General features: G+C 52.1%; 1 protein-coding gene and 1 non-coding gene across 2 annotated transcripts; one reads left to right on the top strand and one right to left on the bottom strand.

Moving 5' to 3' along the window:
• Positions 1-4,089: 4,089 nt before the first annotated feature.
• Positions 4,090-4,199, top strand: LOC121158898. Its single transcript, XR_005884269.1, has one exon. It is a non-coding gene; the product is annotated as a U6 spliceosomal RNA (small nuclear RNA).
• A 4,315-nt stretch (positions 4,200-8,514) lies between these two features.
• LOC121158473 (HLA class II histocompatibility antigen, DP beta 1 chain-like) lies at positions 8,515-14,806 on the bottom strand. The gene is made up of 6 exons (XM_040983162.1): positions 14,694-14,806; positions 11,707-11,970; positions 10,866-11,147; positions 10,235-10,345; positions 9,499-9,522; positions 8,515-8,722 (listed from the first exon to the last, which is right to left on the bottom strand). The coding sequence occupies exons 1-6, from the start codon at positions 14,791-14,793 to the stop codon at positions 8,709-8,711; spliced, it is 795 nt and encodes a 264-aa protein (XP_040839096.1). The 5' UTR covers positions 14,794-14,806; the 3' UTR covers positions 8,515-8,708.
• Between the last annotated feature and the right edge of the window lie 1,708 nt (positions 14,807-16,514).

Raw genomic sequence — 16,514 nt, 5'->3', positions numbered from 1 at the left:
AGGACGGCCCAAAGCTTTGGGACCCTGCACCCACGTGGGAGACCCGGAAGAGGCTCCTGGCTTCGGATCAGCATAGCATCGGCTGTTGCGCTCACTTGGGGAGTGAATTATCGGACGGAAGATCTTCCTCTCTGTCTCTCCTCTCTGTATATCCGCCTTTCCAATAAAAAAAAAAAGAGAGAGAGAGATGCAGAGGCTGGACCCACTCCTCCCCTTCCCCGCTCTGGGCTGTCCCCACAGCCCTGCTACCTGTGCTGTCCTGGCTATGGGGCTTTACTTAGCAGCTGCAGGGGAGATGTGCGGTTCAGCCCTCTGTCCAGAGCTGGCCTCTGGCCCAGAATGGGGCATCCTGGTGCACTCAGCACAGCCAGGCTCCCGCCCATATTGGCAATAGATGAACTGATGCCCAGGCTTCTTTCCTCCTGAATGCCCCTTCCCTGCTGGATGCTAGAAGGCGTTTGTGCGGCAGAGTAGGCTGCCTCCTGTGCTCTATCCCGGGCTGGGCAGGCAGTGCCCCGCCTTTCCTGGGCTGTGCTAAGCCTTTGGGTTCCAGCGGTGGAAACCCTCAGGCGGAGGTGCCCACTGGCACCGCGCCGACGTCCCGTGGGCGCCTGGAGGTGCAGCCTCGCCTAGGCTGGCGGGCAGGAAAACCTCCCATGTCCCTGCGTCTCTGCCGACCCGGTCATTCCAGCGCCTCTGCCCGGCTTCCCTGCCCTCCCAACCCTCACTCCCTGCAAACCCGCGGGAGGCCGAACCAGCGGACGCCTCCCTGGTCCAGTCATCTCATGTGTCTGGGGTCAGTGAGGAGTCAGCGTTTCCCCTCAGACGCCCTCCTCCCCTCCCTTCCAGGCCCCAGATCCAGAGGGCAGACCTCCGCAGGCGCTGCCACCTGCCTCGCCCACATCCTCTCAGCCAAGCAAGCTGGCTGAAATTTACAGCGTGCCCTTGGCAGTGGGCACCAAATCCACAGAGGTCGTCCCTGGAGGGCAGAGAGGGGAGGCTGCCGGGGTCACCCAGGCCGGAAGCACTAGGTTTCCTTTCTCCATGAAAATGCCCAGTTATTCAAATAACATGTATCTGCGTGACTGGGTCCTCGGGCCAATCCACAAATGTTTATTTAACTCGAGTGCCAACCACCCGCCCAATGGCTGTGTGAGTGGCTGTGCCAGCCTGTGTGGGTGATGCCAGCCCCACAGCCTCTCTTTGCAGCTGGCCCAGGCTCTACGGAAGGGTGGGATGAGTGCTCAGGACAGAACTCCAACAGTTGGCATAGGCAGGGATGGATGGGGAGGTGGTGCAGTGCCCTGGCATTTGGGCAGGTGGATGCTGGCTGGCAGTGGCACCAATGTAGGTGCCCGAATGGGGTCAAAAGAGAGCAAGATAGAGGCTGTGGGAGAAGTTTTGGGTCCGATGTGGGGTGGGGGCAGGTGGGGGCCTGAATATAAATTCTGCTAAGAGAATGGGGTTTTGAAAAACTCTGTCTCTCAAAGGAGTTCTCTTGAACCCAGAAGTAAGAGAGAGGGGCTGGCTCCCATATGGATACTGGTTCAAGTCCTGATTGCTCCACTTTCGTTCTTCTCCCTGCTGATGGTCTGGGAAGGCAGTGGAGGTCTGCCAAGGCCTTGGGCCCCTGCACCCACGTGGGAGACCATGATGAAGCTCCATTTGGGGAGTGAATCAGTGGATAGAAGGTTCTCTTTGCTTCTCCCTCTTGCTCTGTAACTCTGCCTTTCATATAAATAAATCAATCCTTAAAGAGAAAATTTCAAGAGTTCCTGCAGTGAGTCGCCTGCAATGTGGCTGCAATGGCACTGGACAGAGCTCCCCTGGGCACCATGGCCCTGGGCCCCACAGCCAGCCTCTGGGAGATAGTGGGCTGGCCTGTCCTAGGTTACCTCCCCACTGACTGAGACTCCAGGTCACCTGTGAGCAGACGGGATGGAGGCTGCTGGGAGCACTGTGCCCAGATGGCCCAGGGATACTGAGATACCCCAAGCACGGCTGCTGGCATCGCCTCCCCTACTTCCCACTCAGCTGACCTTGGCTTACATGTACCCAGCACAGTCCTACTGGTGCCTTTGTGCTGGCAGGTGCACACCCCACGCACTCTGTTAGTCACATGGCTTTGATGTGAGCTCTCCATCCCCTCTGCCAGGCTGGGCTTTGCTGCTTCATTTTTTTTTTAAGATTTATTTTTATTATTTTTTTATTGGAAAGGCGGATATAAAGACAGGAGAGACAGAGAGGAAGATCTTCCGTCCGGTGATTCACTCCCCAAGTGAGCGCAACGGGCCGATGCTATGCCAATCCGAAGCCAGGAGCCTCTTCCGGGTCTCCCACGCAGGTGCAGGGTCCCAAAGCTTTGGGCCGTCCTCGACTGCTTTTCCGGGCCACAGGCAGGAAGCTGGAAGGGAAGCGGGGCTGCCAGGATAGAACCGGCGCCCATATGGGATCCCAGGCGTGCAAGGCGAGGACCTTAACCACTTGTGCCACCGCACCGGACCCATGCTGCTTCATTGTTTAGCATGCTGGGAATCCTGGGTGCCCTTGGCAATTGGGCCCTGACCCTTCCCAAACACTTCAAAGTGATGTTTACGATTGTGTTGGTACACCAGTAAATGTCAGGGCACTACAGGAAGCTCAGGGAGAAATGGGTGCGTGGCTCAGTGGCCAAGCACCACTTTGTGCCACATCTCGTATCACAGAGCAGGTTCAAGTCCTGGCCACCCGGCTCCCAAGCCAGCTTTCTGCGAGCACGGGAGGCAGCAGGGAGGTTTTGGGACTGGGTTCCTGTCATCCACGTGGGAGATCTGGATGGAATCTCTGGCTCCTGGCTTTTGCCTGGCTCAGCCCTGGCTGCTGTGGATATTTGGAGCGTGAATCAGCAAATGTAAGATCTGTCTGTTCTCTCTCCCCTAGCCACCCTGCTTTAAAATAAATAAATATAAACCTTTTTTTAAAAACATTTAAGATATATTTATTTTTCTGTTTTTAAATTTTTAAATTTTAAAAATTTTCTTAAGTACCTATGAAAAAAGTATTCAAGAAAATAAATTACGGCCCGGCGCGGTGGCGCAAGTGGTTAAAGGTCCTCGCCTTGCACGCCCGGGATCCCATATGGGCGCCGGTTCTAATCCCGGCAGCCCCGCTTCCCTTCCAGCTCCCTGCCTGTGGCCTGGGAAAGCAGTCGAGGACGGCCCAAAGCTTTGGGACCCTGCACCCGCGTGGGAGACCCGGAAGAGGCTCCTGGCTTCGGATTGGCATAGCATCGGCCCGTTGCGCTCACTTGGGGAGTGAATCATCGGACGAAAGATCTTCCTCTCTGTCTCTCCTCTCTGTATATCCGCCTTTCCAATGAAAAAATAATAAAAATAAATCTTAAAAAAAAAGAAAATAAATTACAAATGGGAACTGTAAGCATTAGATGGCTGTTTGATTTTCTCTACATTTAGTATAGACACAAACATGAACCTTTTTTTTTTTAAAAGATTTATTTATTTATTGGAAAGTCAGATACACAGAGAGGAGGAGAGAGAGAGGAGGATCTTCCGTCCAATGATTCACTCCCCAAGTGAGCGCAACGGTCAATGCTATGCCGATCTGAAGCCAGGATCCAGGAGCCTCTTCCGGGTCTCTCGCGTGGGTGCAGGGTCCCAAGGCTTTGGGCCGTCCTCCACTGCTTTCCCAGACCACAAGCAGGGAGCTGGATGGGAAGCGGGACCACTGGGGTTAGAACCGGCGCCCATATGGGATCCTGGCACATTCAAGGCGAGGACATTAGCCGCTAGGCCATGCCCCTGGGCCCCAAACATGAACCTTGAAGTGTTAATGAAAATGTGAACTGGACTGTTAGCATAAGCCTAGCACACAGCGTGTCAAGATTCCACCACTGGGAATTTTGTTGAGTTCATTTGATCATGAACACTAAATCACAGAACACAGGGAACACGCGCCTTTACGAGTGGTCCTTGCCCCATAGTCTCAGATTGTATCTGAAACCCCAGGACCCCAAGGCAACTCTTGAGGCAAAGAATACACTCTGTTATACAATGAAAAATAAACTTTATATTGATGTAAAAAACCTTTTGAGTGCTCGCTTTGGCAGCACATATACTAAAATTGGAACGATACAGAGATTAGCATGGTCCTTGTGCAAGGATGACGTGCAAAAACCTTTTGAAATCCATGCATGGGTTTTTCTTTCTCTCTCTCTCTTTTAAAATATTAATTTATTATATTTATTGGAAAGGCAGATTTATGGAGAGAAGGAGAGACAGAAATATCTTCTGTCTGCTGGTTCACTCCCCAAGTGGCTGCAATGGCTAAAACTGAGCCAATCTGAAGCCAGCAGCCAGGAACTTCTTCCAGGTCTCCCATGCCGGTGCAGGGTCCCAAGGCCTCGGGCCACCCTCCACTACTTTCCCAGGTCACAAACAGCGAGCTGGGACTCGAACCAATGCCCATATGGGATCCTGGCACATGAAAGTCAAAGACTTTCTGGGCATCAATTCATCTATTGCCAATAACTACTAGGCTATTGTGTAAGACCCTTTTATAATGATTTATTTATTTTTATTGGGAAGGCAGCTCAGATTTACAGAGAGAAGGAGAGACAAAGAGGAAGATCTTCCATTTGTTGGCTTACTCCTCAAATGGCTGCAATGGCCAGCTGGGAGGCTCCTCCAGGGCTCCCATGTAGATGCAGTGTCCCAAGGCTTTGGGCCGTCCTTGACTGCTTTCCCAGGCCACAAGCAGGGAGCTGGATGGGAAGTGGAGCAGCTGGAAGATCAGCCAACTGAGCCATCACAGCAGCCCTATCTTTTCCAATTTTGTAACTGGATTGTTGTTTTTCTGTTGTTGTTATTTTGGATTTCCTGATATAGTTTAGTTATTAATCCATTTTTTTTGTGGCTAAGTAACTTTTTCTCCCACACTGGGATCTTATCTAAAAAATCATTTTTTACGGGCCCGGCGCGGTGGCGCAAGTGGTTAAAGGTCCTCGCCTTGCATGCCCGGGATCCCATGTGGGCGCCGGTTCTAATCCCGGCAGCCCCGCTTCCCTTCCAGCTCCCTGCCTGTGGCCTGGGAAAGCAGTCGAGGAGGCAGCTTTGGGACCCTGCATCCATGTCGCAGACCTGGAGGATGGCTCCTGGCTTCTGGATCGGCGTGGCACAGCCCAGTTGCGCTCACTTGGGGAGTGAATCATCGGACGGAAGATCTTCCTCTCTGTCTCTCCTCTCTGTATATCTGACTTTCCAATAAAAATAAATAAATCTTTAAAAAAAAATCATTTTTTACACCAGCATCATGAAGTGTTCCCTGTTTCCTTCTGGGAGTTGTGTCCCTTCAGGCCTCACGCTGAGGGCTGTGGTCCACCTGGGATTGGTTCCTGTATGTGGTGACAGGCAGGAACCTTGCATTCTTACACGTATTTCTAGTTCAATGCAGCAAATGGATGATCCTTTTTCCAACATATGCTCTTGGTGCCTTCATCAAAAATCAGGTGCTTTTAAAATAAAACATGGACAAGTTCTGGGTGTTCTATTCCAGGGGTCTATTTATTAGTACGTGTGTGTTTTCAATAGGACAACTTTAGCATGTTTTTACAGTCACCGTGAAAAGAACAGCAAAGCCACAGAAGACACGGTGCCTCAAAGCTTATCTGTGTGGTCATACTCAGCTTGACTCACGCTGTTTTGCACACCTTTTTTCAGTGTTGCAGTATTCCCAAGTTGTTGGAAAATTCCCTTATTCTTGTTTCAAGTCCAAATTTCATTTTTTGACCACTAGGTGGAGCTGGGATCCTATTTAGTATCCTCTAAAACTTGAAGCTTTGATGGTTTTGGAACAGGTAGTCCGGCTTTCAAAAACTTCAGAATATTTCTCGTGAGAATTAAAAACAGCCCAAAGTTTTAATTCCCTGAAGCTTTTCATTGGGAAAGGAGCAGGGAAATGTACTAAATGATTTACGCACCCATGTTTCTAGGAGATTCCATCAGCCTCACCAGACCAAAGCGTCACAGCCACACTTGACGTGAGAATTCAGAGTGACCCCAGCTTCATGCCTGCACCTTGACACCTCCAGGTTAGGAGGTCTCAGAGGTCCAGGGAAGCTTCCATCTCCTGCCCAGACTGTCCCATAAAACCGAGTGTGGACTCCTCAGGACCCAATGGTTTTTAAGTGAAATCACTTTAAGACTTAAGATAATAAATATTTTTATATGTTTATATATTTTTATCTTCCTGGAAGGTAGACAAGGTATGGGGAAATGTATAATCCATCTCTTGGTTCACTCCCCATATGTCTGAGAGAGCCAGGCCCGGGCAAGATCAGAGCCTGGGTCTCTGGGAGGCAGCAGGGGCCCGAGACCGTGTCACCATGCGGTGCCTCTCAGGATGCATCCACTGGGAGCTGGATCTGAAGTGGAGGAGCTGGGACTCAAACCAGGTACTCTGCAATTGGAGCTGGGCATCCCAAGTGGGGGCATAACCCTTGGTGCTATAACACCTGTTCCTCAAGATAACAGTGGATAAACTTCAAGGATTATAAACTCCGCCTCCCGGCCCACTGCTGAAGAAGCTGCTTCTCTGTGTGTTTCTTCTTTGTCTTTTTTTTTTTTTTAACAAATAAGACTTTTTTTTTAAGATTTATTTATTTTTATTGGAAAGGTAGATATACAGAGAGGAGAAGAAACAGAGAGGAAGAGCCCTCAATTGCCCTCCACAAGCAGGGAGCTGGATGGGAAGTGGAGCCTTTGGGATTAGAACCGGCACCCATATGGGATCCCAGCGCGTTCAAGGCAAGGACCTTAACCATTATGCTATCGTGCCGGGTCCTTCTTCTTTCTTGAAATCCCAACAGTGACAGTTCTCTTAGGCAGAGCAGGCAATGTGAGGTGTGCTCATAGTCAAACTCCATGACTATCAAGTTGGCTGGGAACAAAGTAAGACTTATTTATTTTTCTTTTTTAATCAAAATGATTTGCAATGGTTATATCTGATTTTAACTTCTTTCATTTGGGACACTGAGGGATGAGCTTCTCCCATTACAATAAGTATCCTAAATTAGGAAGTTTGTATCATGTCTTATGGCCTTGAGCAGAAATTTGAAAGTTCACAGAATACTCCTATTTGCTTCCTTAGTTTAAGTTTTGAAAACTGGCTCAAGGGTCTGGTACGGTAGCCTAGTGGCTAAAGTTCTCACCTTGAACGTGCTGGAATCCCATATGGGTGCTCGTTCATGTCCTGGCCGCCCTGCTTCCCATCCAACTCTCCGCTTGTGGCCTGGGAAAGCAGTTGAGGATGGCCCAAAGCCTTGGGACCCTGCACCTGCATGGGAGACCTAGAAGAATTTCTTGGTTCCTGGCTTCAGATCAGCTCATCTCCGGCTGTTATATCCACTTGGGGAGTGAATAAGCAGATGGAAGATGTTCCTCTTTGTCGCTTCTCCTCTCTGCATATCTGACTTTCCAATAAAAATAAATCTTAAAAAAACTCACTTAATTGCTAATAGTCCTCATAGTACATTTATATTAAAAAATCATAGAATCAAAAGTAGTTCTATGAATTTTCTGAATGACCCGTGTTTCCATGAAAGGATTCTAAATGCCTTTTGTGCTGATACAGGACTTTCCTTGATAGAAAAGAATACCATGTAATTTAAACACTCAACACCAACAGGCAGCTGGGCCTGGGTGGGAGAGTTAGCGCAGCAGTGCTGGCAGGTGTCTGGGAGGGCAGAGCTCTGAGTGGGGTGGCAGCAAGGATCTCTCCACCCCCAGGCCTGACAGGAGTGGCCGCGCCCCACTGTGTGAATGAGGTGCTTTATGCTGAGCACCCACTTCCCTCTGGGGTTCTGTCACTTGGCTGTGTTCCAAGCACAGGGTGCCTACGTGGCCAGCTCCGGGATGGTTAAGTTTAGGTGCCACCTTGAGTGGACTAGGCGAGACTACGGGAGCTGATGAGGCGTTGTCTCTGGGTTCACTGTGCTGGCTTCCTAAAGGGAGTAGTGTTTGAATGAGCAGGCTGAGGAAGGAGGGTCTTCCCTTGTGCAAGGTGAGCAGGTGCCATCCCACGGCCGAGGGAGCAGGCAGAGCCAACAGACGCAGGACAGTCTTCTGGATTCGGCCTGAGCTGTGTGCTGACTGACTTCCCGGCTCCCCACCCTGCAGGTGCCACGTGCAGGCCTTCTGAGCCTGTGTGGTTGAGTGAGCAAATCCCATAGTAAACCCTGCTCAGTATGACTTCAGTGGCAGGGTCAGCGTCTGCTCTGTCTGGGGTTATTGGGGCAATGGCTCGCCTCCTTGCTGGGAGGACACGAAATGACCTGGACATCTACAATGAAACTAAGCCAATGTTAGGAGTCCTCTGTCAGCCGCCCTCGTACTCAACACGGAGCCCTGGTCACCATCAAGAAGTTTAAGTTTATTTCTCCAGGCCTGAGCGAGACAATAGTGATGTCTCCCCGAGTTTTTCTCTGAACCAAATGAACCCCAAACTCTTCAAGCCTCAGCAGGGCTGTCTCCCTTGAAGGAGAAAGGAAGATGGTGATACAAACTGAGGCAGCACTCCGGAGCCTGGAGAACTTGAGAAGCAGGAAGCACATCAGAGCAGGATGCAGAGGCAGCAGGCGGGGTTGGGGGCACAGAGTTGCTGTGCTGTCGCCTCCTGGGGCCGGTGAGCGCTGGGTAGCAGGACAGCAGACAGCCTCAGCTCAAGGACCCTGCGAAGAAGGATGGGAAACCACAGTGAAGCCTCGGACCTCAGAGACTGCCCTTCCTTCCCCTCTAGGGGCCCAGGAAGGAAGGGCTTTCTGAGGGGCCACGTGCTGGCCCCTCTGACACTGGGATGGCCTTTCTGGGGCTCCTCCTGCAATGAGGCCAAGTACAGCTCGCCGCTGACACCTTCCATAGCTTAAAGTGGGCTAGGGGGCAACCTCTGGGAGTTCATGCTCACCCTTGGGCGCGTCCTGAATACAAGGTATGCTCCAGATGCCCACACACTCATCTTACGAAGAAGGAAGAAGGAAGCAGAAATACCCCCCAGGTGGGTGTGCGGCCCAGTGGCTAAGACCCCCGTGTCCTTGACCAGAACACCTGTGCCCAGTTCCTGCCCCTAGCTGCTGCCTCTGCTTCCGGCCAGTGCACACACCCCAGGAGGCAGTGATGATGGCTCCAGGAACTGGGTTCCTGACACCCGCGTGACAGAGCTGGACTGAGTTCCCGGCTCCTGGCTTTGGCCTCAGCCTGGCTCACAGCCACCGTGGGCTTTGAGGAATGACCCAAAAGAAAGAAGTTCTGCTCCTTATGAAGGACCGTACTATGTAACAACATGGGGAAAATAAGTCTGGGATGGGAATTTGGGGAGGGGGGAAATCCCAGATTCTACGGAATTATACCATAAAAATAAAAAATTCAAAGTAAAAATAAAAAAAGAAGTTCTGTCATATTAAGGAAAAAAAAAAAAAAAAGAAGAGGAATAATAAGAAGGAAAAATTACCTGTCGGTTGAAGTCCTCGTTGCCCTGAAACAAAAGCAAAAGGAAATATGTGGTCAATCATTGAAAAAAACAAAGAATGAGATCTTAGAAAAAAATCATACAGGTGGAATATCACTTATCCACAGTGGTTGGGGCCTCAGTGATTAGAATTTAGAATTTTTAAAAGATTTGTTACCTGAGGTACCTGCCCCTGCCCCTCCGACCAAAAAAAATCTAGAGTACTCGTATGCATGTAATGAGATAGTTTGGGGAATGAAATCCAAATATAAACACAAAATTCATGTATATGTTACACACATAGTTTGAAGATAATTTTATATGATGCTTTTAATAAACCTATGCACAAAATTGCCACACCTGAGGTCAGATGTGCAATTTTTTACACGTGTCATGCCAATGTTCAGAAAGATTCCAATTTGGGAGTATTTTGGAGATTGGGATTTTGTAGTAGGGATGCTCAGTGAGCACAAACACCTGCCTCTGGCCCCCCATGTCACTGGGAACGAGCGCTGGGGGCCATCTGCGGGTGTCAGCCTCCCTACACGTGAACGGACACTCGCAGGACACGGAGCCGGGAGGCTCAGCCATTGCACTGGTCCAGGGTCTCACTCAGGGCGTCCTTCCCTGCCCCATGGGCCGTCCTGGCCTTCTTCGGCTCTGACTTCCAGGGACTGCTGGGTGCTGGCCTATTCTGACTTCATCACCAAAGGATAAGCAGGAAAGGCATTCTTCTCACCTGGCCGGCTTCTAAAACGGAGGCCAAGGCTCAGCAGGAGGGAGACGAGCCCCAGCACCAAGCCCAGGACTCCAGCCAGCATCTTGCTCCAAGCAGAGTCAGACTGCGCCTCTGGGAAGGACAGGCCCACAGTCAGTCACCCCAGCTTGCCGTGGCTCCTGTGCCTTGCCTGACAGCCTGAGGCCTGACCTAGCAGACAGAGAGGTGAGGCCACGTGTGGGACCAGTGGAGAAGGGGCAGCTACGGGGAGCAGTTGAGGCTAGAGGCTCCGGGTCTCAGGGTGGCTTCTATCCCGGAGCCAGCTGCAGCCTTTAGCCACTAGCCCTCAGATCAGTCTCCCAAGGTCATGGGCTGAGAGCAGAGGCCCATTCCCATGTCTAAAGGTCAGTCCTGGAGGGGAACCACCTTTTTGAAATTTTCTGATAAGGAGAGATTTTCTAGGCGTCTTCAGGACAGGGACACATGCATGTGACAGAATCACTAAATTGTTGTGCTCCCAGCCCAGACAACAGCCAGGGAGGGGTTGGTTAGGGTACACATGGTGGGGCAGAGGCTGGGATGCTAAACCAAAGGTGCAGACATGTGGACCCCCAAGCCCGGAGTTCCCACTGGGAACTCACGAGTCACTCACTCCAGTCCACCGTGATGGGGCTGTCTAGGCTGGGGTGCTCCACGTGGCAGGTGTACACGTCCCCCGCACGAGGGTTCATCTCCAGCATCACCAGGATCTGGAAGGTCCAGTCCCCATTCCGGATCAGGTTGGTGGACACGACCCCGTCGGTTTCCTCCTGTCCGTTCAGGAACCACCGGACTTGAAGGTCTCCTGGGTAGAAATCTGTCACGTGGCAGACGAGCAGGTGTTGGTGCTGCGAGGACCCCTTCTTGGAGGGGGAGACGTTCACTTTGGGCCGGACTGGGAGTGGGGGACAGAAGCTTGTTAGGTCAACAAGGCAGCCAAACCTGAGCACTCAGCTACCTCCCCCAGAAAACGGATTTCTAGGTGGGAAACAATCACCCTCTAAGCCATGTGAAGACAGAGGATGGCAACCGGGGCAGGAAACAGAATATGACATTCAAGTATTGAGGCTGGAAGAGCAAGAAGGGCTCGGAACCAGCCAGACAACCTGCTACCAACCAGCATCCTTACACAGAAATAATCAACCAAGAAGGTTACACAATCCCACCGAGACCATCCTGGAGCCAGACTCCCTCTGTATTCAGCCAATGTCATTCCTTGGACCTTGGGTCTAGAAATCCTGACTTAGGGAACGGGGCAGTTCGTGCTATACTTCAACAGCAGCTGTGTCCCGTTCTTGGCCACCAGCACAGAACAAACACACACAAGCTGAGACACAGACCCACCACCCTCAACCCTTTCCCGTCGGAAGGGGTCGGATTCCATAGAGGGGTTGCCAGGGTCTCTCCCTCCTTCGGGCACCGTTTGGGCGGCTTGTCTTCCCATGCCCGCTCACCTCGGCGCGTCAGGGTGAAAGCCCGGTCGAGCTCGTAGTTGTGTCTGCACACCGTGTCCACAGCGCCTCGCCTCATCGCCAGGAACTCCTGCTGAATGTTCCAGTTCTTGACCGTCTCCTGGCCCAGCTCAGAAACGGCCTGAAACGTCCCCACGGCACTGTCGAACTGGACGATCTCCTCCTTGTTGTAGGCGTAGCGCTCCAAGAAGCGGTGCGTCCCATTGGACTCAAAGCAGTCGCTCCTCCGCTGGTACACGTACAGCTCTGCGCGGGCGGGTGGCGTTTAGCTCACCATCGCCTGCGCCTGCCCTGGCTCCCCGACCCCGGCTCCTCTGCCCTCCAGCCCGCTCCAGTCCCGCGCACACTCTGGGGCTCAAGCCACCTGGGAGCGCAGAGCGCCCCTTGTCCACCTGCAGCAGGCGGGGATTCTCCCCTCTCTCCCCTCTCTCCCCTCCAGCTCTTTGGTCGCATTCCACGAGTCAGTCATCGCAGGGCAGGCTGGCAGGTTTTGCCAAGAGGCGCAGCCCAGGGCCTGCGGGTGACCTCGCAGCGCTCTGGTGAACAGCATTGTCACCCCCTGGCTGCCCTGACCCTTGGGGGCCGGTAGGCTGCACACTCTTGGTGCCCTGGGGAGCCCTGTTTCCGGATCTCTCTCCTCTGCCTTGCCCCGGAGCCCAGGCTGTGCCAGCTCAGCCGAGAGCCTCGGGGAACCTCTGCTTTCTCCTGCCTGGCTCTGCTGTGCATTCCAGATCACCTCACTTTTGTCTCAGCTGACAGGTTCCCTTGCCGGCTCTTCATTCCGGACACATTGCTGTTAGCCTTGCATAGCAGTTGATTTTTTTTCTTTGTTTTCCTTTTAAAGCACTTGCCTCTTCCTCCTCAGTTAAACCCTCACTGCATAGCAGCTATATGGTATGCCACCGAGGGCTCTGGCAAACTAGCATTTCCTGAAAACTCTACTCTGGAGAGTGCCTGGACATTCCAGGGGCAAGGCTCGAACTCAGGGCTGTAAACCGCTGGCTTTCCCTAACAGCTCTGTTAAGCACAAGGAGTTACTCTAGAGATGCAAAGACAGCCACTGACCGGCCGCCTGGGCCACGCCCGAGGGGTTGACCGTGGTCGCCTACTAAAAAGGAATATTCTCATTATTTAGATTTTTTTCCCCCCCATCTTGAAGAACTGCCCAGAAAGTACAAAGAAATCTTTGGAGCAGAGTGTCTGGAATGGTTCAACTGAGCTGCCGGGGCCAAGTGTCTGCATTGAAGGGGAGATTCAGCCCTGGTTCCTATTACGGGGGAGGGAAGCAGTGCAGGAGAGCTGAGCGCCCCTGGCTTCCCATGCCCTGGTGGTGTGGTATGCAGGAGGCCCAGTGCTGGGTGGGGAATGTCACCCGTACATGCTTCCCCCAGCTTGGACCTCTGTGTCCCTGATCTGTGTCTCCCGTAGCCGGGGACTCCACCGTGCATCACCTGCCGATGTGGTCTCTGCGCTTCAGCTCCCCCACAGGCCCCCAGGGGCCAGCCCTGCCTTTCTGCTCCTCCCCACTCTGACTTCCTTTGTTGGGAGTGGAAGAAATACTGGGGGGTTGGAAGTGGAAGAAGGAACCAGTGGGCCGTGCCAGCCCATTACATCCACCTGCCCCGCGGCCCAGGACTCATCTCATTCCTCTTTCTAATCCCTGTCTTCCCTTCTCCCTTCCCCACCCTGCTCTCTGGCACCCACGGGAGTCTCATGGCCCACTTCCCCAGGTGTTCTGCTGGAACAATGTGGCTCTTGTTCCCTAGAACATCTCCCCTCCCCCTCCTGCGCGGTGGCTTCTCCCTGCCCTGTGTGACTTGGCCCCATCTCGCAGCCCCTCCTCCTCCAGGACGCACATGAATCCATTTCTTCTCCATCCACAGGCACAAGCTGAACAGCTGGCCTGCCCTGCTGCCTTCTCTGCTCCTCCCAGTAACAAATGTCAAAGAAAAAAAAGATCTCGTTTACTGGAGCTATCTTGTGATATAATATCCCATATTGGAGAGCTGGTTCAAGGCCCGGCTGCTCCACTTCAGATCTAGCTTTCTGCTGATGCACATGGGAGAGCAGTGGAGGATGGCCTGGGTTCCTCAGCCCTTGCACCCACGTGGGAGAGGCAGACGAAGCTCCTATCTCCTAACTCCCACCTGGACCAATGGGGGAATGAACCAGTGGGTAGAAGGTCCTTATCTCTCTTTCATCCTTCAAGTTCAACATCTCTAAAATTAAAGTGTCCTTTCCTCTCTATGTGAGAAATGAGTTAAGGCAGGGGGCTGTTTGGGCAGGTTAATTTGAGAGTTTCAAATGTTATTGGACAACTTGGGAAGTTGGGGAAGAAGAGGAAGCAGTGGCTTGATTTATGGACGGAGACAGGGAAGTTGGCAGTTGACTATGCCCATCCCTGCTGTGCTTCATGTGGTCCTTGTGAAGTGAAAGCAGATGTTAGGAGGTGCCGTGAGGGTCTGATACAGGAACCCGGAAGTTGTCGTGTTGAGGGGGCCATGCAGGAGCAGCAGGGCCAGGTGGCAGTTCTACTCTTCTCTTCTGCCCTGCCCTCTCCTCCAGTGTTCTGCTCAGGTTCTGGGGTGAAGGACCCTTGGTCTGGGTAAGGATCCCAGGCACTGTGCCCTTAGCTTGCCTGCGCTGGCCTCCTCTGCTCCTAGCAGTGTGCTGGCCCTGTCCCGGGCAGCCCTGGTCCTCCCCCTGATCCTGGGGTCTCTGTGCTCCCACACTAACCATGATTGCTTGTTTCCCAACTTTGATGCTGACATTCCATCCAGATGGCCCTCTCTGAGAACTTTACCCCCACAGTCGCTCCAGACATGGGCTACATTGTACCCAATAGACACCCACCCCCACCGATCTCTTCTCTGATGGGGCTGTAGGCCATGACCCCACAGCCTTTTCCCGTGGGTCCCAGCATCCTTCCCTTGAGCCTGGCGCTTTGAGGGCAGCAGCTCTGCACTCACCTGGCAGGTCTCTGCCTTGAGCTGGAGGGGAGCACAGCACGGCCAAGGACAGCATGAATGTGGTCATCCAGGGGGCTCCGGAGTCCTGCAGGGCCGCCATGCTCGCTCTGCAACCTGGTGCGGGCAAGGGCAGAGGGAGTCGCAGCCAGAGCCGCTCCCACCGGGGGCTCCTCCTGATATCTGGAAGAGTCTCCTGCCTCCTTTGGGCGTGGCCAGATCTGAGAAAGGAACCAGCGTGAGCACCGTGCAGGTGGAGGTTTGGTGTAGCGCACGCTGCATTTTAGGATGTGGACTCACTCAAGACAGATGAGGGAGGAGATCCTGGTGAGCTCAGGAACAGTCATGAAACTCTTTTTTCTAAAAATGAATTTTATGGGCCCGGCGCGGTGGCGCAAGTGGTTAAAGGTCCTCGCCTTGCACGCCCGGGATCCCATATGGGCGCCGGTTCTAATCCCGGCAGCCCCGCTTCCCTTCCAGCTCCCTGCCTGTGGCCCGGGAAAGCAGTCGAGGACGGCCCAAAGCTTTGGGAACCTGCACCCGCGTGGGAGACCCGGAAGAGGCTCCTGGCTTCGGATTGGCATAGTATAGGCCCGTTGCGCTCACTTGGGGAGTGAATCATCGGACGGAAGATCTTCCTCTCTGTCTCTCCTCTCTGTATATCTGCCTTTCCAATGAAAAAATAATAAAAATAAATCTTTAAAAATGAATTTTATTCTTATTTGAAAGACAAAGTTAGAGGGAGAGAAAGAGAGACACAGAGCGATCTTACTTTCCAGATGGCTGCAATGGCTAGAGTAGAGCTATTCAGAAGCCAGGAGCCAGGAGCTTCCTTCAGGTCTCCCACATTGGTGTAGGGAACCAAAGACTTGGTCTGCCCCTCCACTACTTTCTTAGGCGCATCGGCAGGAAGCTGAATTGGAAATGGAGCAGCTGGAACATGAACCCCATGCATTTTTAGGGGATGTTGACTCTTCGGGTGGGGGCTTAGCTTACTATACCATGGCGCCAGCCCCATGGATAGGTTGTTTTATGTGTTCGTCATACTGGAGAGACCCCAAGGTGTCTTCTGACCCTATAAGATGATCACCACCTTGATTACACATATGTGCTCTGGACAGAATGAGTCCAAACCAGTTCAAACCAGTGTGGTAGAGGTCCTTTCTTCCTTTTGGAAGCAGGGTTGGAACAGCTGTGATCTCAGCAACTGGGGAGAGGGCCCAGATTGAAAGGGGGGAACCCTTGAGACCCGGCTATGAAATTACAAAAGACCATTTTTTCTTTCCCTTGTCACTGTATTCGTTATCATAACACTAGAGCACAAATACATTTACAAATTGTTTTTGAAATGAGGCAATTGTACTCTTCCTTCACCAGAAAACCCAAGAGATAAACATGACAAAGCAAACAAAATTTCCAATAAATGTATACCACTTAAAAATGCTGATAGCCTGAATGAAGGCATATAGCATAAGTCAACTTTGAGTTTCTGTTGCGAGAAGGGATGGCGCGGAGTCGAGCGGTCAGAGGCCAGGCGGAGAGTGCAGCCCCTGCTCTGCCAGCCCGGCTTTCGGCTGTGGACAGTTCTCTTCCCCTGCTGAGTGAAGTTACTGTGCTGTGTGGGCTGCAGGTTTACTAGGAAAAGCTAATTCTCCATCAGTCTCTGAAGGTTGGACATAGTAAACTGTCAAGAAATATTATCTGTAAGGCAAGACTAACCCAAAATACAAAAAAAAACTTTCTTTATCCATAACAATCACCTTTTAATCCAGTAATGTAAATTCTATTATTTTAACAATAAATACTACAGACATTATGATATCA

Source organism: Ochotona curzoniae, unplaced genomic scaffold (genome assembly GCF_017591425.1).
Source record: "Ochotona curzoniae isolate NIBS_2020 unplaced genomic scaffold, NIBS_Ocur_1.0 contig_3819, whole genome shotgun sequence".
NCBI lineage: Eukaryota > Metazoa > Chordata > Mammalia > Lagomorpha > Ochotonidae > Ochotona > Ochotona curzoniae.
The sequence above is the reverse complement of the archived record's forward strand: the minus strand, read 5'-3'. Positions and strand labels throughout refer to the sequence as shown.

Coding starts and splice junctions, on each gene's coding strand:
- LOC121158473 (XM_040983162.1), bottom strand. CDS start 14,793: ATGGCGGCCCTGCAGGACTCCGGAGCCCCCTGGATGACCACATTCATG. Junction 11,971..14,693: donor TCAAGGCAGAGACCTGCCAG/GTGAGTGCAGAG, acceptor CCGCCCGCGCAG/AGCTGTACGTGTACCAGCGG. Junction 11,148..11,706: donor TTTCACCCTGACGCGCCGAG/GTGAGCGGGCAT, acceptor CCCCACTCCCAG/TCCGGCCCAAAGTGAACGTC.